We start from the raw sequence: 22,767 nt of genomic DNA on the forward strand, positions 1-22,767 counted from the left end.
CTGCAGTTCGGAGGCCTCCCCAGATGCAGAACAACTTCTGGAATGCTCACTGATGAACGCCATCCCCTCCGCACCACATGGGGCTCTACCCCCCGACTAGAAACCAGAGCTAAAGCGCAAAGGCCCGGAGCGAGGTGGCTCAGAGGGCCGAGCCGCACAAGTGTCCACGGTGAGTGAGTGGCCTCAGAGGCTGTCCTCGGACCAGCCTCGCAGAGGGCTATGGGTGGGCCGGGGGAAGATGAACAGGGGGGGGGCCCGGACCCGAGGGCTCTGCGGAGGAGAACCCAAGGAGTGAGGGTGAGAGAGGCCGCGGGGCTCAACAAACCACATCTGGTGTCACCAGTCCGCTCTCCTCGTGTGGGTGGGCGAGGAGCCCCTCCCCCCACCATGAGCCCACATAGCCACCCACACCCCCTGCACAGGACGGCGTGCTCTGCGAGTGAGGGCAGGGGCAGGGACTCTCCCAGACGCTTCGTTTTTACTTTTTATTTAGCAGCACATACTGAGAACAACGAATCCTTCCACTTAGGCTTAGGTTTTGAGGAATCATAATGAAGAGAAGACAGGAAACACTAGTCACGGTTTAAGGTCTCGAGAAAGGACAGAACCGCACAACAGCGAGGGATCGGAAAGGGTGGCCCCCCGATTAATATCCTGAGTGCACACGAGCCTGAGTCAGGAAGCAGAGATGGGACAGAAAGCACCCAGACCTCTGTTCAGCCCAACTGGATGCCAACCAGAACCTCCCACAGAACGTGTGCTTTCAGATCTTGGCTATTTTCCAGAGCCCCTCACGCTGACCACCTCTGAGAACTCAGCTGTCATCCAGTCTGTTACTGACAAGAGGGAAAGGAGAGAGATGGGCTTTGCTCTCCTGAGCGATCAGAAGAGAGCACGGGGCGGGGGCAGAGGGCAGGACTCCTCCGGCAGTGCTCTGGGGAAGACGGGCCGTCTCACTTCTCCAGCTGAGACACCTCATACAGGTACGCAGCCAGCATCTTGGTTCCTTCTATGTAGTTAAGCCTAACGGAGAAGAACAAGCCATCGTGTCGGCTGGTGTCCAGAGGTCCAGGCGCGCACACGGCATTTTCTGGGACGCCCACCGTCCTGCCCTGGTTTTTAGTTCCGCTGGCCTCTAGAACCTGGTTCTCGAGTGCAGGGTCCAGTCCAACCGCTCCTCTAGGGACCAGTCCTGGCCCGGCCTCACAGAGTATAGGGGGCCTCACCCAGGACTTGATAAGAAAAGCCTTACTTTGATCACAGCCCCTCCTTTTGTGTGTTGGATAAGAGGCTTCCAACTTGTGCCCTGACACCCAGGTCTCTGGCCCCTCCTTCTGCCCTCCGAGCAGGGTCTCGCCTCTGTTTTCGCCCCTGACTAGCCCACCCCCGTTACCCCGAAATGCCCACGGGTCATCCCTGCCTGGAGCGCTCCTCACTGCCGCTAACCCAGAGACCACCTTCTATCCCTGTTGGTTAAAAGAGCCCCCGGCACGTCTGCATAAGCCAGGAACACATAAAAGGGGCTCAGGAGCACAGCCGGCAACGACACTGGGATTTTCCAAACAGGAAAAGGGCGGAGGTTCTTTAGGAGCCAGAGATGAAGTCCTGAGATCAACACACACCACTGGCTGAGCCTCCTGGGGAAGACCCACCACCTCCAGCAGCACCCCCCACCCCCGCCTCTCCCCCGAAGCGTTCACTCCCCTGCAGGCGGGGGGCCACAGAAACCGCCCCCTCCCGCTCTGCTACAGGACAGGAGGAGGCGGGGAGCAAGGAGGCAGCCATGAGGACACGAACCCAGGTTCAGGACGAGGACCCAGAGCCTCACCTGTTGAGTTTCTCGTTCTGGGAGTGGGCGCCATCATCGGCTGAGCCCACAGGCAGCAGCATAACATTCTTCCCTGTGGCTTCCTGAAAGGTCAAAGTCACAGGAATACTGCCACCTTCCCTGGTCAAGTCCGGCTCAACACCAAACACTGGGGGAGAACAGAAGGAGAGATGGTGAGGCCGGGCGCCCACCGCAGATGCAGGGTCCGGACCCTGTGTGCGGCCTGCAGCCGGCAGCCCCGCTCTCAAGGTCGGCTGGTGGCAGGGCCCCGCCCACACACGCCTCCCCTCGGGGCCCTTGCTTGCGTCCCCAGAGAGAAGTCTGACCTGTTTTCAGGGCTCTTCTCCCAGCCATGTAATGAGGGTGATTGAAGTCCGACACCCAGGGTTTCCCACCGTGGCCCATGTACACCTTGAACTTGTTGGGGCTGTGCAGTTCAGCAAATTTCTTCGTCAGGTAGCTCGTAACCTGAACCACAAGTGAGAGACACAATGTATTATTAGCTTGGCGTCTGATCCGGTGCTAGAGATTTACTCTACAGTGGTCTACAGTGAATCTACGATGGGCCGATGACAAGCCTACAGAGGTCCACAGCTAGGCTACATAAGCCTAGCACACGTCTACAGTGCTGGAGTCTGTAGACTCTACTAGTCTACGAAGAGCCTCAGTGGGTCTCATTTTCTGCTGCTAAATGCTGAGCATAACTGTGATAGCAAAAAATGGATTTTATCAAGAAACAAAACCCAGCCATTTGAAGGTAAAAGGTAAGCTTTAATTTCCAGCAATTCACCCTTTACATAGATGTTCCCACATGATAACACTTAAATCAAGGCTTTAGGAAGTCTCTTGGTTTGCTTTATGATAATAATCACATCTAGACCAAAAGTGGAGACCGCGGAACACCCGATGGCAATCTCAGTCCTCAGTCCTGAGGAGTCCTCAGTCCTCCTACAGATTACCTGTAGGAAATCTTCCTGGATGAGGTGGGGCCACTACTCCCCAAATCTGCCCCCCTCTGGAATTCTCCCCTTCCAGAATCTTGCCCTTCCACTCCTCACCACAGCCCAGACACAGCTCCTGCGGATCCCTCACCCAACATACTCGGCCCAGTCGGCATGGGATCTGAAGCCTTAGGATGAGGTCAGAGGTCAGGTTTTAGCATGCCTCAGCAGTGACAAAGGTCACACGTGATGCTTTTTATATGGCCTTTAACCTTTCATCAGTTTCTGAACTGCTTATTCAGTAATTACAGAGCTGGCAAGAGTCAAGAAGCAGGAAGTGTGGGTCTGGAGTTTGTATCTTTAGCTGCTCAGCGCCCTACTGGGAATCTTCACCCCCGGAGTCTCCGCGGAGGCAGAAGCCCCCCTCCCGGCGTCCCAGCTCCCTCACATGCCTGCTCGCTCACAACTTCAGGAGTCATGTTCGGCACGAGCCTGATGGAGAACTTGCCCACCACTTTCCTAGGGATCACAGTCTTGGCCCCCGACCCAGAAAAGGCGCCTTCAATCCCGTGGAGGGAGAGGGACGGGTACCGCCATCTGTGCATCAGGATGTCTTTCTGCAAAAACAGCAAAGTGGGGCAGGTGACAGCACCGCCTACTTACGAAGGAAACGCCAATGTCATCTGGAAGTCGCCCGTAGTCACCGGCCAGCCTGGGGTGGGCACGATCACAGGCGGGAGGTACAGACCCTAGAGGGCTGACGGGTGAGCCCGCCCCAGTGCGCTCTGGTACCCGCTGTGACACAGCACAAGGGGACTGTGCCACTCTGAACAGCCTCGAGGGTGGCATCTCCATGCCTCCTCGTGGCTCTGTGCTGCCGCAGACTAGAAGAGCCACGGGGTTCCCGCCAGCCCTGCAGAATTCAGGAGTAAGCCGTAGTCCCACAGACATCAGAAGCATCAGGAACCGGAGGAAGAGGGCAGCATGACGCAGGCCACCTGTGAGCCCCGAGGCCCTGGGCCCACAGGGCACAGAATGCGGCCGTGGTTCCTACTGGAGAGCAAAGCCAGGACCGTCCACTGTCTCCTGGGCCCAGTGACCACAGACAAACATCGTCCCTCTGCCAAGGGGACTGGCACAAAGCAGCCCCCATCTCCCAAACGTATGACGGGTACCACAGACACGCAGCCACCTGAACAAGCACCTGGCAGAGAGGAACCTGACAGGGTCCCCGGGGCTCCTCAGTGACAGCCACCTAATGCGTGGACTTCCTGTCTGTGACCAGGTGATACCTGGCCCTAAGGCAGACTGCTTCCGTAAACACAGACACTAACCGGAAGGCGGCAGGAGGAAACAGAAATCTGCTCAGAGCCCCACTTTTCCAGGCTCGCCCCCCCCCCCCCCCCCCTAAACCCCCCCGCCCCCAGGACCCAACCGCCAGCTGCCCCGCCTCCGCTCCGACCCACTGACTCTGGGGTGCCTGTGCCCAAGGTGCCTCTGCGCCCCTCCCGTCCCCACGACACCAGCTGCAGGCTCCCCCCTGCAGCAGCACGACTGGTCTCCCCACCCCACGGCCCCAGCTCCAAACCCGTAGAGCCTCTGCCACGGTCTGCCCTCAAGTGAGGTCTGATCAGCCCGTCCCTCTGCCCAAAACCACCGCGTCCGTCATCTTCCCGGAGAGTAAGTGAGCTCCTCAGCACATCACAGGCCTGCTCGCCCGGCCTTCTCCGTCCTCCTCTGGTCAGCCCTCCCCCCAGACAGCTTGCCTCGCCCGTGCCCTGCTCTGCCGCTCACCCCTCGGGCCTCACCCCTCCCAGGCGCACTGCGCTGCAGACCTCGAAGTGGCCTCCACACCCTTTGACGCTCCCTCGCCCATCTGTCTCCTGGAGAGGTGAAACTCATGGGCTGAGCCTGGCCACACTCCTCGTGCAACCCGGGGTCTGTTGCTGCAGTCCAACTCACGTTGGCTAAATCAGACGTACCCCGACTAAGAAGAAATATGGTAACACGGTTTTCTCCTAAGAGTTAAGTGACCATTCTGTGCAAACGGTTTCCACCATGGCACCCGGCTATCAGGTATGCCTTGGGTCATCCCCGGGCCCAGAGGTAAAAATTATCCAACAAATGCAAATAAGGCAAAAGCCCTGCCACTATGTGTTCTCCCTGCACATTCTCTAGCTCCTAAGTCGTCAAAAGCCATCGTGTGACTTTTTTAAAAACCTCCTAATTCCAAGCCCGAAAATGTGCCGCTTTCCAGCATCTGCACCAACCGAGGGCTCCGGGACACAAGGACCTGTCCAGGTCTTTGCCAGCACCTCGGGCTCCTTCCCACCGGGGTCCCCTGGGCAGGGCATGTCGGGAGGCCTTGCGGACGGATGGGCTGAGGCGGCGGGGGGTGGGGGGCAGCACCTTGCACCCGTGCAGCAGAGTCTCTGCCCCCACGTCCCTGGTGTACTCGTCCAGGTCAAAGTCGATCTTGTCGTAGAGTGCCAGCTCCTCCTCGGTCACGGGGGCCACCGCCTCACTGATGCCTGGGATGAGGATCTTTCCCTTCTTGTCCATCAGAGAGCCTGGAAGGGCACACAGAGGAGGAGCGCTCGGCAGGCAGGCAGGCAGCTCCCACAGGGCGGTGCTCGCCGCGGGAGCCTGTCCGCCCAGCCACGGGCCGAGGAGGACCGTCTTCCGGGCACGTATGAGGGAGCGCTCAAGGACCATCTAGGCACGTGTGATCATCGATAGTTTAAATAGCTCAACAACCCAGTGAGGTGAGCAGCATCACCTTCCCATTTTAACGCAAGGACACCGAGACGCCGAAGGGCAGGTGACACGTCCACAGTCACAGACCAGGATACACACGGAGCAGACTGCCTCCAGCAGCCTCCCTGTAAAAGCCACTACGCTAGCCAACATTTCTTTTTTAATACATGTTCCACAAGAAACTAGCTGCTCCCAAGCTAAGGAGGAAGACAAGCAGGGGCGCCTGGGTGGCTCAGGCGGGTGAACGTCCGACTCTGGGCTTCAGCTCAGGTCTGATCTCATGGTTTGTGAGTTCGAGCCCCACGTTAGGCTCTGTGCTGACAGCTCAGAACCTGCTTAGGATTCTCCCTCTCTCCCCCTCTCCCTCTGCCCCTCCCCTGCTCACACTCTGTCTCTCCCTCTCAAAATAAATTTAAAAACTTAAAAAAAAATTTTATATAAAAAAGGAGGAGGAAGACAAGTAGAACAGAGTAGACTCTAGTCCCAGGAAGGAGAGGCTGACAGGGAAGGAGACAGAACTTAACCGAATCATGGGTGAGGCAAAGCCACATCCAGCCTCAAACTGGCAGGACACCAGGACTGGGCTGGGCCCCGCTCCCACAGAGCACAGGAGCCCTCGCTGGGCCGCTAAGATACAAAACACGCTGAGGGGGTGCCCTCTGAGGGGCGGGAAACACAGCCGTGTCCAGCAGAAGGATGGTCAAGTGATCCTAAGGGACGGCTCCCACAGGGCCTGGCGAAGCCAGGGTCTGCCCCAGTCGGGTCTCAGGGGCCAGGCAGGCAACACTCGAGGGGGTCAAGGGAGACAGGGGCAGAAATGAAGCGTGTCCATCTTTTAAAGGAACAGGGAGCAGCGGGAGGGAGCAAGAGGGAAAGAGAGGAGAGTGGACCATAAAGGGTGGTGACAAGCACCAAATGCTGGGGACAGCCTGGAAACAAGGCCCCTCCAACTTCTCTCCCACGTCCGCAGGGAGTGGCGGGAACGGTGCTCACCCATCAGCAAGATGAGATCTGTCATGGCCTCGTGCACCGAGCCTCCGTACACGCCAGAATGCAGGTCTTTGTCGCTGCACTCCACCTGCACGGACACAAGAGACCCCTCCACTTGCGGCTTGGTGGGAGCTCATCCTCAGCACGCGACAGTCACGAGACCCGACGGTTTTCAAGACTGCGATCTGCTCCCGCCAGGGGCAAAGCAAGGCATTTCCCAAATGACAACCCTCCGGCAGCGGGACAAGACGGCGCTCCGGGCCACGTCGGCCACGGGTGGGGGGAGCGCCGCCGGCCGGCTCCCTGAGCACCCAGAGCCCTCTCCCGAGGCTTCGCGGGGACCCCGCGCCTTTCTGCTGAAAGGGAACACCAACACGAACGGCAGCGGCAAGGACCTTGAGCCTGAGGACCCGGGACCAGACCCCGCCCGCCGCCCCCCCGCCCCCCCGCCCCCCCACTAACGTGCGGGCAGGGGCAGGTTTCAGGCCTCGCCAGGCCCGCGCCTCCACACCTGTAAAGCGGTCAGGTGGGAGCATCTGGCTGTCGGCCAGAGGGTTCTTGCTCCGGCCACCCGGGAAGCAGTCTGGGGAGACCAAGCGCTCAGGGCAGCGGTGACGGCCGCTCTGGCATCTTCGGCCCACAAAACGCTCCCTCACGGGAACCAGTTCACCCCGCGTGCCAGGCACCTCATCCGCCGATGGGACCCGGGCTCAGCTGCCCGGGCCCGCCCGCCCCGCCCCTGCGCCCGGCGGCTTCGGCGGCTTCGGCGGCTTCGATGTCTAGTGAAACGACCCAGTTCCCTCAAGACCTCCGTTCCAGGCAGGGCCTGAGGGGACATCTTGACTTTTCAAAGTCTTTCTAAAATGCTTTGCACGAGCCAATCTTCCTAAACGACCTACCAGTTATCTTTCCTCGACCGCTCCGAGGCGATCCTGCAAACACCCCCTAGCTGCAAGTTGGGTGAAACTGACTTCTGAGTGCCGTCGGCGCCCGGAGAAGCGCCAAGTCGTGTCACGTTAACAACCAGACGCCGAGAAGGCTCTGTGCTCCTCCATCACGCGCATGGCTCCCTTCCTGGGACCCACGCACCGGGGGCTACGCAAGGGCAAGGGGGCCTACGGGTTGGGAGGAAACACCACAAACACGTAGAGCTCTACACGATACCTCAATGAAAAAGTAGCAAATGCCCCTGAGACCGTATGTGATGCACGGCTTCTTCTTTCCCAGCCAGTAGTTGTCAGAAATGCACACGTAGTCCACGTCTTTAAAGAATGTGTCCTTCCGCGAAAATATCAGCTCATCCAGGCCTTCCGAGCCCGACTCCTCCATGCCCTCTAGACAGAATCGGACGTTGACCGGGATCTCCTGTGGACGGGAAAACGAGCACTAGGAGGCATTCAGGTCTCAGGCGCTGTTTCTTCTTAGACACAAAAGGCCGAAGTCACCGAACGCTTTGAAATCACAAATCTCAAATACTCAACTTCCCCCAGACCCACCACTCGGGCAGGCTGTGTGTGCCCTGCAGCCACCCTCCGCCCTCAGGTGCCGGGCTGTCGGGGGACAAGCATGGACCCAGCCACCCCCACCCGGAGGACTCCTTCCGAGGATGCCACAGTGCGACCACACTTCCTATTCCCGGGGACGTCTGCGCTCACCCAGCGTGAATCAGGCGTCTCCAGGGAAGCCTGAGCTGCTCTCTCTACAACACAGGCCGTGACACACAGAAAACCAGTCTCCACGGCGTCAGTCACCAGTCACCACCCACGCGCTGTTCCCATTCACAGGTGCTCTGCACTAGGACCCCCACTCTCCACACGCTGACAGGCCCTTTCCCCGAAGAGCGGACGGTAACCGTAAGACGTGGCCTCCCTGACGCCTGCTCTCCAGTTTTCCAGGTCTCCCCAGCGCTGTGCAGTGAGGAAGGCGGCCCTTCCACAGATGGGAAAATGAAGCGGCATCCGAGTGACGTGACCTGCCAAAGGTCACACAGGCTACAAAAGGCAGAGCCCCACGTGGATGCAAATCTGTGGAGTCCTGGTTCAGAACTGCCCCCAAACAGCACTCTGCACCAGCTACCTCGCTTCCCCTGCTTCTGTCTCTCAAGTGAAATCTTTCCTGGGACGTTGGCAGGTGGAACGACTGTTAAGTGGCGCTGCTCCGGCGGCCGCACACGGCCACACTCCCCGCGGTCACCCCCAGATCCCGAAGGACCCCGGAGGAAGGAGAGCCTTTCCAGTCCCTGAGCCCAGCCAGTCCGAGGCTCTGGGCCTCAGCTCCCTCCTGTGCAAAATGACACCTTGGACCGGGGAGTCCCAGACCCTTCCCAGATCTACCACTGTACCCTCTGACAAAAATGCTTGTCTCATTATTCTCGTTTTATCAGGACACGTGATAGACCAAGCCGCAAGAACGCTCTATACACACTGATCGAGATTAGGTTAAAAATAGCTGAAAAGATCAAAAAGTAACAAAACAAAAAACTTCGGACAGCTGAGATTCTAGGACCTTTTTCCTCTCTACTTTTCTAAACTTTAGACAAGGAGAAGGTATTTCACAATTAAGGGAATATATTTCAAAAGCTAAAAATTTCTCAGGAAGATAAAAACCACCCTGAGAGAGACAGGGGTTGCCCACGACCACGGAGCCCAAGTCACGGCCCGTCGGTGAGCCCTCTCAGAGATGGAACCTACAGCTGAAAACTCAAAGTTCAGGTGCTGGCTGGATTCCTGCCGAGTCATCAGGAGTATGACCTCTGAACAACTGTAAAACCATTAACAATTCCTAAAGCTGGAAAACAATTATAATCTTAAATCTGATCCAACTGCTAATACGGTCTCGGGGAACCTTGCTTTCTCCGATCCCGGTGACCTTTGATCTTCACAGGCGGTTCTAGAAACAGACAGCCCTGCTTTGTACCGCTCTGACGGAGCCAGTGAGACATGGCTCAAGTACCTGATTCGTTTTCTGGAAGGCTTCCAGGGCATTCAGCCAGCCGGCCACCGGCCCCTTATCATCGGTTGCGCCTCTCCCATACAATTTGCCTAGAACAGCAATCAGCAAATTCGGTTACGATCACAATGAAGTAGAAAAGAAAGTGCGTTTCTGGAGCTCATCTGATACCATCTTCGCGCGCCACACGCAGCCCCTCTTCAAACCAGGCGCCCTGTTTTCGTTCTATCAAGAGCCCCACGTCTCCATCCGAAATTAGATTAGGATTCGCTATGATCTAAGAGCAAGCCACGTGGACGCCCCCACGCTCCCCTCCCCTTCTTCCGCAGACACAGCAGTTAGCGCTCATGTTCCTCCTGACCCGGGGTGTGGACTGCGGGCCCAGCCCCAGGAGGTCACTACCAGCCGGCCAGCTACTTAAAATCTACTTCCACGACCACCGGGTAGCAGTAAGGGTAGGCGAAGTGGTCATATGTAGGACCCATGGTGCACCGTCATCGAGAGAGAGCTGTCTCCCTTAACCTCATTTGGTAAAGGAAGGAACATGTTTACTCTTCACTTCTCCAGGACATCACTTGGAAAACCAGAGGACACAGTATTGCCTCTCCTCCGTGAAATCAGTCACAGGACCCACCCCCCCCCCCCCCCCCCCCCCCACTGCACACTCGCTCCTGGGACCCCTTACAGAGGGAGGTGGCTGGGCTGGGCACTGCCTGCCACCACGGACACTGGGGAATCAAGCTCAGACCCTCCTCCTGCCCCTGTCACACGGTGTAGAGCTCGGCACAGGGAGACCAGGACAGAGGAAGGACGGCAGTCCAGCGAGGGCAGGCTGAGGCTCAGCCCCTCTCTGGCCTGGTCTGTGGTGAGCAGTCAGTTCTCTGACTTCCTCATCCTCGGCTTGCTTTTAATGTTGGACACGTTCAACGTGACCTCCCCGAAGCGGCGTGAGGCTTCAAGCCATCACCACCCTGGGAATTTCTTTCTATCAACTAAACCGGCTTTACGCAACAGCCGCAGAGCCCTCCTGAAAAGCATCCTTGTTCCCGCGACAAGCACTGACTGCATCACTCCGACGAGCCAGAATGAGCTGGACAGAAGTGCACGGAGGCGCCGTGCTCCCTCCCTCCAGGCCCCGGCCCCGACGAGGCGACACAGGTCACCACCAGCTGACCGCAAGGTGAGGAGCTGGTGAAGCTTCACCCACGCCCGGGACTCCACCGAGGGCGCCGCTCTGTGTGTCAGAACCGGGGACAGGCCGAGTGGGAGGCCTCACACGCCAGCGCCGATGCACAAGCAGGTGTTCCCGTGGCGCAGGTGAGGAGCCATGAGGGGCAGACGGGGGGGTGGGGAGGCCGAAGAGCCACGGAGTCTCCCGAGAGGTGTCGGGACAGACACATCACGCTGCGGTCATCACGTGGCAGGAAGAAGAGGGGGGCAGGACCCACAACGTCAACAAGCCACGGGAGAGCGTGCAACAGGGGAAGAGCGGTGGCCGGGGAAAAGGCCCAGCAGGCACCGGGGCGTGCGCGAGCAGGGGGGGGACTGGCCAGGTTTCCGGTGCGTGTGGCAGGGGAGACGGTGACAGAGGGAACAAGGGGGAAGGGCAGGCCGGAGAGCAAAGACACGGAATTGTGTTCCGGACAGTGGCAAGCGGAACGGCCCGCAGACGTGTGGGTCTGACGCTCGAGGGAAGCCGAACAGCAAGTCACAACTGCACCGTGATAGCGACGGCCGTGCGGAACTGGGTCTCCTCAGAGATGCTGCTCTAAGTGAAAAGGTTCCTCAAGTGTGCACAGTAATGAACACGGCTGACGCTGAGCCAGGGAAAGGTCTGAATGGAAACTTAACGCATCCAGTGAGAAGGGCTCTGATGAAAGACGGTCTGGACTTTGCCCCAGGGGGGCAGGTACAAATGAAAGGGCTTTTTCCTCTGGCCAGAGATGGCCAAGTATGGAGACAGGGAAGCTCAGGAATGAGTGCACAAACAACCTTTATACTGGACAGGGACAAGAAGAAAGAGGCCGGCCTGAGGTGGGTCCTCGGTAAAGACGGTCAAGTGCCTGTGGGCACGTGGCCGGGGTGGCAGCCACTGACTATCACTGAGTGACTGTTATGTCCCTTGCCACGGGAGGCAGGGCTTGGGCAGAGACCAGTGCTTCCCTACTGTCCCAGCGCACAGCTGCTGAAACACACCCGGGAAGCAGCCGCATGCCGGGTTAGGTATCAGACTGCAGGTTTTTGAGGGCTGCAAGCCTGAATTCAGAACACGTTTTCTGAGAAAATATCAGCAAGGGAATAAGTCCGACAGACCCCAGGCTACAAATACTCCTCTCCACGAGGACAGGTAAGCTTTCTGATGTTTCAATGACTGGTGCACATGTGTGGAACTTCCAGAACCCAATTGCTAGGTGATGTGAACACGACTTGCTCTGGAAAGAAAACAAGTTACTTTCTGAGGCAAGAGAGTAGAGAGGCTTCTCCAGATGCTTCCCCTTCCCCTGCTAGAGGAAAGCGTCCCTCACCGTCGCGTTCCACCAGGGTGAAGGGTTCGCTATCCCAGCCGTCCTCGAGGGCTGCCGGCTGCACGTCCAGATGTCCATAAATACACACGGTTTTCTTCCGGGGGTCGGAGCCCAGCTTGCCGAGTAGAATGGGAGGAAGTGGTATCTCGGACCCATCAGGGAGCTAAGAGACGAGAAGGAAGCAACAGAGGACAGCCATTGTTTCAAAAATTCGGTGCTGATGGGAGATACCATTAAAGTACCGTGAGAATTTTTACCTGTTCTTATCAACCTTCATTATAGAGTTTAAGAACACCTTGTTCAACTGCATCAGTTAACAACAAATTACTTTCCCATAATCCACAGCACTTAGGCCACATAATGCTTACCAACCGCAGGGAGTTTGGTGAATTTTTCAAAGCTGACTTTTTTAAACGTCTATATTGACAAAACATATTATGAAGGCCATGCTTGGGATACAACTTTGCTCATTATTTTCCAAAATAAGGATGAAAACTACTACCATCTTCAAGCAGGAGACAGGTTTGAAATTCCGCACGTGGGTCACAGTTATGCACGGGAAAGGATGCAGACCAGGACAGAAGGGAACGGAATTCACAGCAAGTCATATTAACGCGGGCAGTGGGAGCTGGAGCCCCCTCTCGGCTTCCTCCCAAGCCTAATCGGTGTCCCACAGCCTCGCAAGAACGGGGGACAGGGTATCAGTCACGGCACTAAGTGGACACGTCCCTTGGGGACCATGCCAGGCTGCTGGAATTCTTGTACGATTTGTCTTTTTGTCTTTCCAGTGCACCCCGCTCATAAATACTCAACTCTCAACTCGTAACTCTTGGCGACCCTGCAGTACCCATGCGCAGCCTGGGAACCAAGGTCGCTTACCCACATGAACCGCCCCCAGGGCCGGGTTCACGCACCAGTACGGAAGGACAGCCACAGCCCTGAGAGGCAAAGAATTGTTCCTCAGACTCACCACCCTGGTCACACGTGACGTGTGACACTAGTTGCATCCGGCCCTCAGCTGGCCTCAGAAAAATAATGACTTTCAAATGACAAATTTTCTCTAAATAAATTTCTACTCAGTATAGCTGAAATGCTCAATAGTTTACCATTCTCAAGGATGCCATTTGGGCCCATAGATAAATTTATACCGAAATTCATGTTGCAAGTTGCAAACTCTGTCGGGATGTCCCTAACTTCCCAGAACGTGAAAGAATAAAGTCTGGCTGAGAAACACAGTCCAGGGTTTACGGGGATACCACGTTATCCTCTACCAGAGAACCTGCCTGGGCAGAAGCCTTCGACAAGGACCGCACGTGTCTCCCCACTCCTGCCCCAGCCCCACAGCCACCACGTGGGTCCAGCTCCCAGCCCTCAGGCTCACCGCACCGGCACCCAGCGGGTCGCACGCCGTGCTGTGCACTTTGTTCACTTCTTCCCTCACGCCACTTCTTGCTCAGGGACCACGACTGTCCCATTTCCTGAGCACTTCTGTCGGGAGGTCAGGCCCTCGGTGACCAGGTCCCCCACAGCTACCGGCCAGGCACCCTTCCCATCCTACCGCCCAGGCAGCAGACGGGCCCGACGTGACATGGCCTGAGCCAGCCTCAGCAGCGAGCCCCATGCCAAAGAGCCCCACGTCGGCCCTTCCCACCGTCCGTGCCCGCCCTCAAGCCTCACCCGCCAGGGACCCGTGCTCTGAGGTCCGGCACTAGGACCCGGGCTCCCTCCAAACGTCACCTCTCCCCCAGAAGCCTGGGGACGCTCCAGCTTCTGCACGTACGCAAGACATCCAACTCCGCCTTCAGACCCGCCCCAAGCCTCCTGGCTTCCTAAGAAACAGAACGCTGCTGCCCAGTGGACTCATGGGGAGAGAAGCCCCCAGAATCTATGGAGAACTTTTCTAACAGTGGTGCAATCTGTCAGTTCCTTGATAAAAACAGGTCTTATGTAATTCAAGAGCGTAGCAGTCATTTGTGTTTTGTGGACACCCTTTCTTTAGGAATGCACTGTAACACCAACATTAAATAGAATCAATCTATTGTAATGAAACAACCCTGACAAAGTATTCACCACCTAGATTTTTTTTTAACATGTTGGGAAAAAAGGTAAGGGAGCGGTCAATTATGCTTCTAAAAGAAAATAACACAAAGAAACTTGATTTATCCTCTCACAAGTGGGGAAAAGTGCTGGGAAGATGCAGTGTATCTTAAATCAACTATTACATCTGTTGTCAAAAGAAATCTCAAAGATACGATACTGGACTGGGAATCAGGAGGCCCACATGTGAATCTCCTTTGTCATGACCTGACTGCGGGTTCCCTGAAGAGACACAGCCCATCTGGGCCTCTGGGTTCTTCCATTTGTGAAAAGACCGGACGGGGCTGAATGTCCACACAAAACCCCGAGATTATGATACCACCGGACACTTAGATCATCAAGCAAGAGAACCGAGAAAAGCCAACCCTGTCACACTGTGCAATATAAAAGAATATGACAACGGGGCATTGGTGGTTCAGTGGTAGAATTCTTGCCTGCCACGCGGGAAGCCCAGGTTCGATTCCCGGCCAATGCAGCCTTCGTCTTTGGGGCACCTGGGTGGCTCAGTTGGTTAAGCAACTGACTTCAGCTCAGGTCATGATCTCACGGTTCACGGGTTAGAGCCCCGAATCAGGCTCTGTGCTGACAGTTCGGAGCCTGGGGCCTGCTTCGGATTCTGTGTCTTCCTCTCTCTCTCTGCCCCTCTCCCACTTGTGCTGTCTGTCTCTCTCTCAAAAATAAATAAAATGTTGGGGCACCTGGGTGGCTCAGTCTGTTAGGCATCTGACTTTGGCTCGGGTCATCATCTCACGGCTGGTGAGTTCGAGCCCCGTGTCGGGCTCTGTGCTGACAGCTTGGAGCCTGGAGCCTGCTTCAGATTCTATGTCTCCTTCTCTCTCTGCCCCTCCCCCACTTGTGCTCTGTCTCTCTATGTCTATTAAAAATAAATAAATGTAAAAAAAAAAAAAGCAAAAATAAATAAAATGTAAAAAAAAAAATTAAAAAAAAAAAAGAATATTACAAACTTATGAAATATGGCATTACCATGGGACTTGAAATCACCTGAAACTAAAAAGTGGAATAATGTTCCACGAAGTGAGACTGTTTGTTCAAGTTAGGAAGAAAACGAACCGATTTCATCTGTCAGAATCCTGACGAAAATGCAGCCAGGCCCCCAGCCCCCACACAAAGGTGCTCGTTTTCAGGAACCGAGTCATTAAAAAAGTGCCATTTCTACCCCCTGGGATGCCAGGGGACACAGTGCGGTGAGCGGGAAGCTTTGTTACTTCTACACCTACATGGGTAGCATGTGACTGCCTGGTTTGAATGCAGGCTGCTTTCTGCTGGGGGGGGGGGGGTCCCCACTGTCTTCTAAGAGTGGCCATTATATTAATGTATTTCTAAGTAACCTCAACAGCTCTGCCACCTGGAGAGAAATGCCGAGTGTTACAAAAGCTTTGCCCCAGTCCAACTGAGGGAATCACACAGTTTAGTACCCAAATCGGGCCTTTCCCGTTTGTTCTAAAGACAAGCAGATTACCCGAAGCAAGATGGCTTAAGAATGTGCTGAGTCCTACCAACCCCTCAGGCAGACCTGCTCCCCAGGGTTCTGTAACTCCCAGGTGCCGGCCCCTTACCTTCTGTTTCCCAATATCTGCCAGTTCCACAGAGCCCCCCAGCTGCTTGATGTCCGCCGCAGCGACCTCCAGCATCCGCCTGATTTCACCTCTCTTCTCGGGCCACGCAGATACACTCTGGATGGCCACCCATTCCGCGAGTTTCTGTTTGGGGATGATCAGCAAAAAGGGACTGTGAAAAGGTGCCCCTTAAGGAAGAAAGGTTAGGGGCGCCTGGGTGGCGCAGTCGGTTAAGCGTCCGACTTCAGCCAGGTCACGATCTCGCGGTCCGTGAGTTCGAGCCCCGCGTCAGGCTCTGGGCTGATGGCTCGGAGCCTGGAGCCTGTTTCCGATTCTGTGTCTCCCTCTCTCTCTGCCCCTCCCCCGTTCATGCTCTGTCTCTCTCTGTCCCAAAAATAAAATAAAAAAAATAAAATAAAAAAAAAAAAGGAAGAAAGGTTAGTCGTGATTTTGCCAGGTTTCGAGGACGCCAAGTTGACTTCCTACCTGTGGCCGCTCCATTTAAACGTGACGGCTACATGTAAAAGAGAAGAGCTACCTCACCGGTTTTTTGTTTAAGATTTTTAAAAACTGTATTGTTTCACGAACTACAGCTTAATAGCAGAAAAATGTCAGAATGTGTATTTTTAACCATTAAGCACGAGATGAATGTAAAATGCACAAAGTTCCATAAGTAAGTTTATGTCCGAGTCTAACAAAATTAAAGCTGAAACATACAGAAACAACATCTTCACAGTCCAGGTCAGCTTATTATCTACGCTGACAACGGCCAAATTCTTTAAAGTATAATTTTTAGAATGAGAACCACAGATTTCATCTGAAATGTGTCTTCCAAGAATAACTTTAAAGCACAATTCTTTAAATTCATGTCAAGAAACAGATGAACTTATAACATTACTGAATCATTTAAAACAGACTAAATGCAAAAAAAAAAGTTAAAGTTCTTTAGTCTGTATCTACTACAAGAATTTGCATGCAGAGATTAAACAAAAATGTCGGATGAGCTCTTCTACTTCTACGAACATATATATATAAAGACTTTCTGTCAAACACTAAAGGGTAACTTGCATACTGTGATGAGAAGGTAGAGGAGAAGACCTCTAAATAATACATTTTAGGTTACCATTTGTGTGTGTGTGTGTGTGTGTGTGTGTGTCAAGAACTCTGGAAGCTCTCAGCAAATTTTCAGTACAGAACACAGTATTATTAACTACAGTCACCCTGCTGTACATTCCGGCCCGGGGACCCCGTAACCCAGAACGGGAAGCCTGATCCCTCTTTGTCGGGTCCCCCCCCCCCCCCCCCCCCCAACTCTCAGCAACCACCATTCCACTTTGTTTCTCCACATTCTACTTTTTAAGATTCCACATATATATGAGATCACACAGTACCTGTCTCACTCTGTCTACACAAAATTTAAAAAAAAAATTTTTTTTTAACATTTATTTTTGAGAGACAGAGCATAAGCAGGGGAGGGGCAGACAGAGAGGGAGACACAGAATCTGAAGCAGGCTCCAGGCTGGGAGCTGTCAGCCCGACACAGGGTTCGAACACACAAACTGAGAGATCATGACCTGAACTGAAGTTGGACACGTAACTGACTGAGCCCCCCAGGCACCTGTGTCTACATAATATTTTTAATACTTGATATAAATGGCATGGCTCCGGGGTGCCTGGGGGGCTCAGTCAGTTAAGCATCCGACTCTTGATTTCAGCTCAGCTCATGATCTCGTAGCTCATGAGCTCGAGCCCCATGTCAGGCGGGCTCTTTGCTGTCAGTGCAGAGCCTGCTTGGGATTCTCTCTCCCTCTCTCTGTCCCTCCCCCACTCATGCTTGCTCTCTCTCTCCCTCAATAAACAAACCAAAATAAATAAGTAAATAAATAAAAGGCATAGCTTATATTTGCTTCTTGACAGTTTCTCTGAGCCCCACTGGATTAAACCTAATTTTAACGTTTACTGCAATAAATATTCTCTTACCTTAATGTAGCGATCCTGATTTTCATCAACATACTTAAACAGGGTAGTGAGGGCCGACATCTTTCAACCGAATCGTGGGCCTTACAGGTTCCTGGAAGGAAGCACAACCTGTCCGTCCTGCCTGTAGACGGGTCTGACTGAGCAGTGGGCCAGGACGGCACTGGTCGAAGAGGCAATAAAGTTCTACTCCACCCTCGCAGCCATCACGAGGCCTCCAGGAAGTGATTGCAGTGCACACACAAGCAGTGAGAGGCTCAGGGTGATCTCCCAGTTCCTTTCTCAGAAGGAACGTGTGCACAAGATTGTGGGCCAGAAAAGATAGTTAACTGAAGGAAGGGCCTGAGTTGAAGACAATCTGATGAAAATTAAAAGTAGGCAGCTGCCAGTAACACTGATTTATCAGCACTTAAGATTTTTCTAACGCACGCACTGAACTTCCCACTTACTACCACCAACAGACAAAATAATCACTCCAAAGACTGCAGCAGAAGCGTCACATCCTGTCTGTTACTGTCACAAAGCCACAACACAACAATCAAAACCCAAGGCAAAGAAAGTCCGATTTAAAAAGTTGATAATCTGAGCCCAGAAACGGTCAAAGGCAACATGTGAAACCTCCACACGGGCCTGATGAAGAAACTTCCATGGAACTCAGCCCCCCTCCAGAGTGCATTTTCCAACACCCAGCTTCTCATGTGTGAGACCCAACACATCCTGCTCTGCCACGCAAACACATACAGGGGAAAGGAACTCACTTGACCAGCCGTCTAAAGGTGGGAATGAGCAGGGAACAAAAGGATTCTGGTTTGGGGACTTTCAAAATCGGTTCCCTCTCCTTCCCTCAACTGACATTTCAAATTCCATCAAGTGGCAAGACTGGCCAGAAGCATCACAAGTCACACCAGACATCTCAGAAATGCAGCAGTAGTGACGAGGTCCTGTCACATCCAGGTAGTTCTAAATGCCTGTGTACTGACACACTGCAGTCGAAGAGTAGTTTTTTCCTGGTAGAGGATTCCAAAGTGATTGCTAAACACGGCAGTGACTCTATACCGTGACATGAGGCCTGGCGGCTGCTTAGCAAACAGAAAGATGCCCCAGCTGTGCTGTATGATTTCTATGATTTCAGAACGGCCAGCTCCAGCTACGTAGTTCTCAGCGCATAAAATATTTACACACCTCCCAGCCACCTAAGACTGCTGCCCCTGAGGCTTTGATCTGAAACACAAGTCAGTCCACAAATGCTGGAGAGGCATTTCATGAGCATAAACAAGTGAAATTCCCATCTATCTGTCACCAATCATGTAAACTGGGAAGCTATCTAGGACCATATGCTACACTGGGTGCTTTTCATTTGGGTTCCTGGTTATGAAATACCAGAAACCCCAAGCTCACTGTGGGATCTTCTCACTAATATTCTTTGCGGTCAAAATGAACAACCACCTTCCAGCTAAGGCAGAGATATATCTGCCTAAGTCGCACTTTTACCCAAGACGGAACAGAGATCAGATTGTTCAGCTCTCCATGCCAAGTCACCAGGGCTGCCTGAAAAGCAAATGCTTCTCTGAATTCCTAATCTGGTCAAAGGAGGTCAGGCCAGGGCCATTTTCTCGCTCCCGCTCACAGTTCTAGGAGCTCCTGTCCCAACCTGCCCCTCTTCCCCATCCACACCGGAAACCATTAAAGATGGGACCCCTTTGACATGCCCTGCTGAACCCCACTTGTGAAGGTAAAAGCGCTGTGTGGGAGTGAACAAGAGAAAATATTATGCTTTCAGAATAAATGCCCGGATCTCTAACTTTCCCGGTTAAGTGTTTCTTCACTTAAACAATGAAGCTAGTGGCAGCTGGAACCACCCGGCAACACCTACATGTGTCCCAGTCCTTGTCTCTCATGTTCTCCAGCTCGTGACACCAGGTCAGCACGAGGATGACCGTCCGGGACCCCGCCCATGCCGCGGGGGGCCGCCCGAGGACAGGACCACCCCCAGTTTGCACATGGGGAAATTGAAGCCGAGAGCAAGACTGAGCCGACCGCCTCACACCCGCCTGAAAGTCTGACCCTAAGGACCCCTGACCCCGGGCCCCGGCCGGCCAGCAACATCGACCTAAAGGCTCCAGGGGAGAAAGAGAGCCTTGAGTTTTTTGGGGGCCTCGTCAGGAGGAAGTGATTGAGCGGTCTTCTGCGCGTCTTGCCCGCCGCCCGCAGCGCGCCGGGTCCCCGCGAGGGCCTTCTTTTAACCGCGGTACCCTCTCTCCCGGTCCCTACTGGCCACGCGCACCAGGCGGTGGGCCAGGCCTCTCCAAGCCGGGGCTCCCGGCCACCACTCCCCCGGGGACCTCGGTCCCTGCTCCCACACGCCGAGGCGCGACCCGTCCGCCCCCTCCGAGGACCGCCCGGCCCGGCCCGTCCAGACCGCTTACCCCCTCAGCTGCAGCAGCGCCGGTTCCGTACCACGTGCCCAGTCACGCCCCCGGCGCGAGACCGCCTCCCGCCGCCCCGCCGCCCCGCCCACCAATCCCCGGCCTCTTCCGGAGTGCCGGCGTCGCCCCGCCCCTCCACCGTCCCGCCCACCAACCTCCGAGCTCCTAGGGGAGCTGGCGTCGCCCCGCCCCACGCCTCTCCACCCACCAATCACCGGGCTTGTTGGAGAACCGGCTTCGCCCCGCCCCCCCCCGCCTTCCAATTTGGGAGACCTGCGGGGAATTCCTGAGCTGTGACCCTGAGGGCTGCGGCCGTGCGGTCGACTCCTTGCCTGCTCCTTGCTTGGTCCCGCTGGGCTGGGGTCGGGTGCGTGGATGGTGAGGTTCTGAGGCCCCGGGGGCGGCGTACACCCCACGCTCAGGCTCGGGGCGGCGCGCCTGTGCCCGGTCACACGCGGTGCCGTTTGATGCCTCCGGGCCCTGGGTCCGCAGGGCCCCAGCGGCCCTGTTTCTGGGGGAGGGGGTGTATCAGTGTTTAAATCCAGTGGTCTCGGGACTGTGGACGCAGGAGGACCCACCCTTTTTCTGTGCTTACCTTTGAAATACCGAGACCCTAGGTGGTGGTGATCGTCTCCGTGCGAGCGGTCCCACAAGAACTTGGCAAAGAATCTACCCTCCCACATTTTGTCTGCCGTTTATAAAGTTTATTTATTCTGGGAGAGAGAGAGAGAATCCCAAGCAGAGCCCAACCCGGGGCCTCAGCCCACTAACTACTTAGATCAAGACCTCAGCAGAAAGCAAGAGTTGGCTGCTGAACCCACTGAGCCACCCAGGTGCCCTTGTTTTTAATAGCAAGTTTAGTAGTTGCAAAAGATGTAAATACTTAAAAAAAAAAAAATGACCTCTCCCTTAAATTTTCCGTCTATATCCTCTCTCAGAGTGTTGTCAAATTGTAACTTCTTGTCGATTAAAGTTCGAAAAATGAGGGAAAATTAAATACTGAGAAGTCCCGATTCCACTTCCTCCCCCAGTCCAGTCATACTGTACAAACAGCTTTTATCTTAAGAGGAAATTTTTTCCATATTCGGTAGTCTATTATTTATTTTTAACTATTTCTTTTTTCTTGAATCTTTGTGTTTCTTAAAAACATTTTTAATTGAAGTACAGTCTTGACATATAATGGATTCGTTTCAGGTGTACCAGTGATTCAACAGTTATAATCATTACGAAATGCTCAGTGTGTAATTACCATCTGTCATCATATAAAATTATTACAATATTATTGACTCAGCTGTAGGTTACATCTCTATGACTCATTTTGTTTATAGGTCTGTGCCTCTTAATCCCCTTTACCTAATTTGTGCTCCCACAACCGCTACTCTGGTGTCTATATTTATGAGTCTGTTACTCTTTTGCTGTTGTTGTTGGCTCGTTTGTCCACGTATAGGTGAAATTATAAGGTTTTTGTCTTTGCATAATACTCTATAGATCCATCCAGTTTGTTGTGAATGTCAAGATTTTATTCTTTTTTTTTTTTTATGGCTGGGGAATATCCCATTGTGTATATATCTCACATTTTTATCCATTCATCTATCAATGGACCCTTAGATTGCCTCCATATCTTGGCTATTGTAGATAATGCTCCAATAAACAAAGGGGTGCATATATATCTTCAAGTTAGTGTTTTTGTTTTCTTTGGGTAAATACCCAGAAGTGCAATTACTGGATTGTATGGCATGTCTATTTTTCATTTTTTGAGGAACCGCCATACTGTTTTCCAATTTGTACCAATTTACCAATGTCACCAATTTTTTTTTTTTTTTTTTTTTTTTTTTACCAATGTTACACCAGTTTATATTCCCACCAATAGTGCATGCTGGGTTCCTTGTCCTCTGAATCCTTACCAACACTTGTTATTTCTTATATTAACCATCAAACTAACATTTTTACATTTGATAGTCTTTTATTGATGATCCTATTACACTTCTCTGCAAGAGAATATGTATAGAAATTTAAATTAATATTTACTTTTCTATAGCTAGAAATCTCTAAGTGTTAAAGTTTTTTTCTGGATTAAATTCTCATTACAATCATTATTCATATATGACTAATAAAAACCATGGAAATATATTACAGTTCACCCTTGAACAATACAGGTGTTAGGGGTACTGATGCCCCCTGCAGTCAAAAACCCATTTAAAAGTTTTGACTCCCCAAATACTTAATTACTAATAGCCTACTGTTGACCGGATGCCTTACTGATAACATAAACAGTTGGTTAACATTTTGTATGTTATTTGTATTATATACTCTATCTATATTCTGTAAAGTATATATATTCTATAAAGTAATCAAGAAGAAAGAAAATGTTAAGCAAATTATAAGGAAGAGAAAAAAATATACTTACAGAACTATACTGTATTTATGTGAAAAAGTCCACATATGAGTGGACCCATGTAGTTCAAACCCATGTTTTTCAAGGGTCAGCTGTATACATTTGACAAAGAATTTTTAGATATTAAAAGCAATTTATTAGAAATGTATCATTTAAGCATATCTATTTGGCTTTTAAAAAATTAGTTCAGGTGTCTATAAGTGAGATTATTGCTTGAATGAGACAGGGTTCAGTGAAAAAAAGAACAAAAAGGGGACTTAGAGTAGAATATATAAACACATTAAGTTCATAAAGTTTTTATAGGT

At 53.1% G+C, this 22,767-nt stretch overlaps 1 protein-coding gene and 1 non-coding gene across 3 annotated transcripts; one reads left to right on the plus strand and one right to left on the minus strand.

The window, feature by feature from the left end:
* Positions 1-471: 471 nt before the first annotated feature.
* Positions 472-20,138, minus strand: CNDP2 (carnosine dipeptidase 2). Of its 2 annotated transcripts, XM_049619590.1 has the most exons (12): positions 20,068-20,138; positions 17,645-17,735; positions 15,665-15,808; positions 11,991-12,153; positions 9,469-9,557; positions 7,681-7,881; positions 6,520-6,604; positions 5,179-5,339; positions 3,222-3,386; positions 2,155-2,296; positions 1,829-1,976; positions 472-1,023 (listed from the first exon to the last, which is right to left on the minus strand). In XM_049619590.1, the coding sequence occupies exons 2-12, from the start codon at positions 17,702-17,704 to the stop codon at positions 954-956; spliced, it is 1,428 nt and encodes a 475-aa protein (XP_049475547.1). In that variant the 5' UTR covers positions 17,705-17,735; positions 20,068-20,138; the 3' UTR covers positions 472-953. The 2 variants fall into 2 exon arrangements, with proteins under 2 accessions (XP_049475547.1, XP_049475548.1); XM_049619591.1 differs by lacking the exons at positions 7,681-7,881; positions 9,469-9,557; positions 11,991-12,153; ... (1 more) ...; positions 17,645-17,735; positions 20,068-20,138 and adding an exon at positions 7,028-7,609.
* Positions 14,492-14,562, plus strand: TRNAG-GCC (transfer RNA glycine (anticodon GCC)). The gene has a single exon. It is a non-coding gene; the product is annotated as a tRNA-Gly (tRNA).
* Positions 20,139-22,767: the final 2,629 nt, after the last annotated feature.

The sequence above is a fragment of the Panthera uncia genome, assembly GCF_023721935.1.
Source record: "Panthera uncia isolate 11264 chromosome D3 unlocalized genomic scaffold, Puncia_PCG_1.0 HiC_scaffold_8, whole genome shotgun sequence".
Taxonomy (NCBI): Eukaryota; Metazoa; Chordata; class Mammalia; order Carnivora; family Felidae; genus Panthera; species Panthera uncia.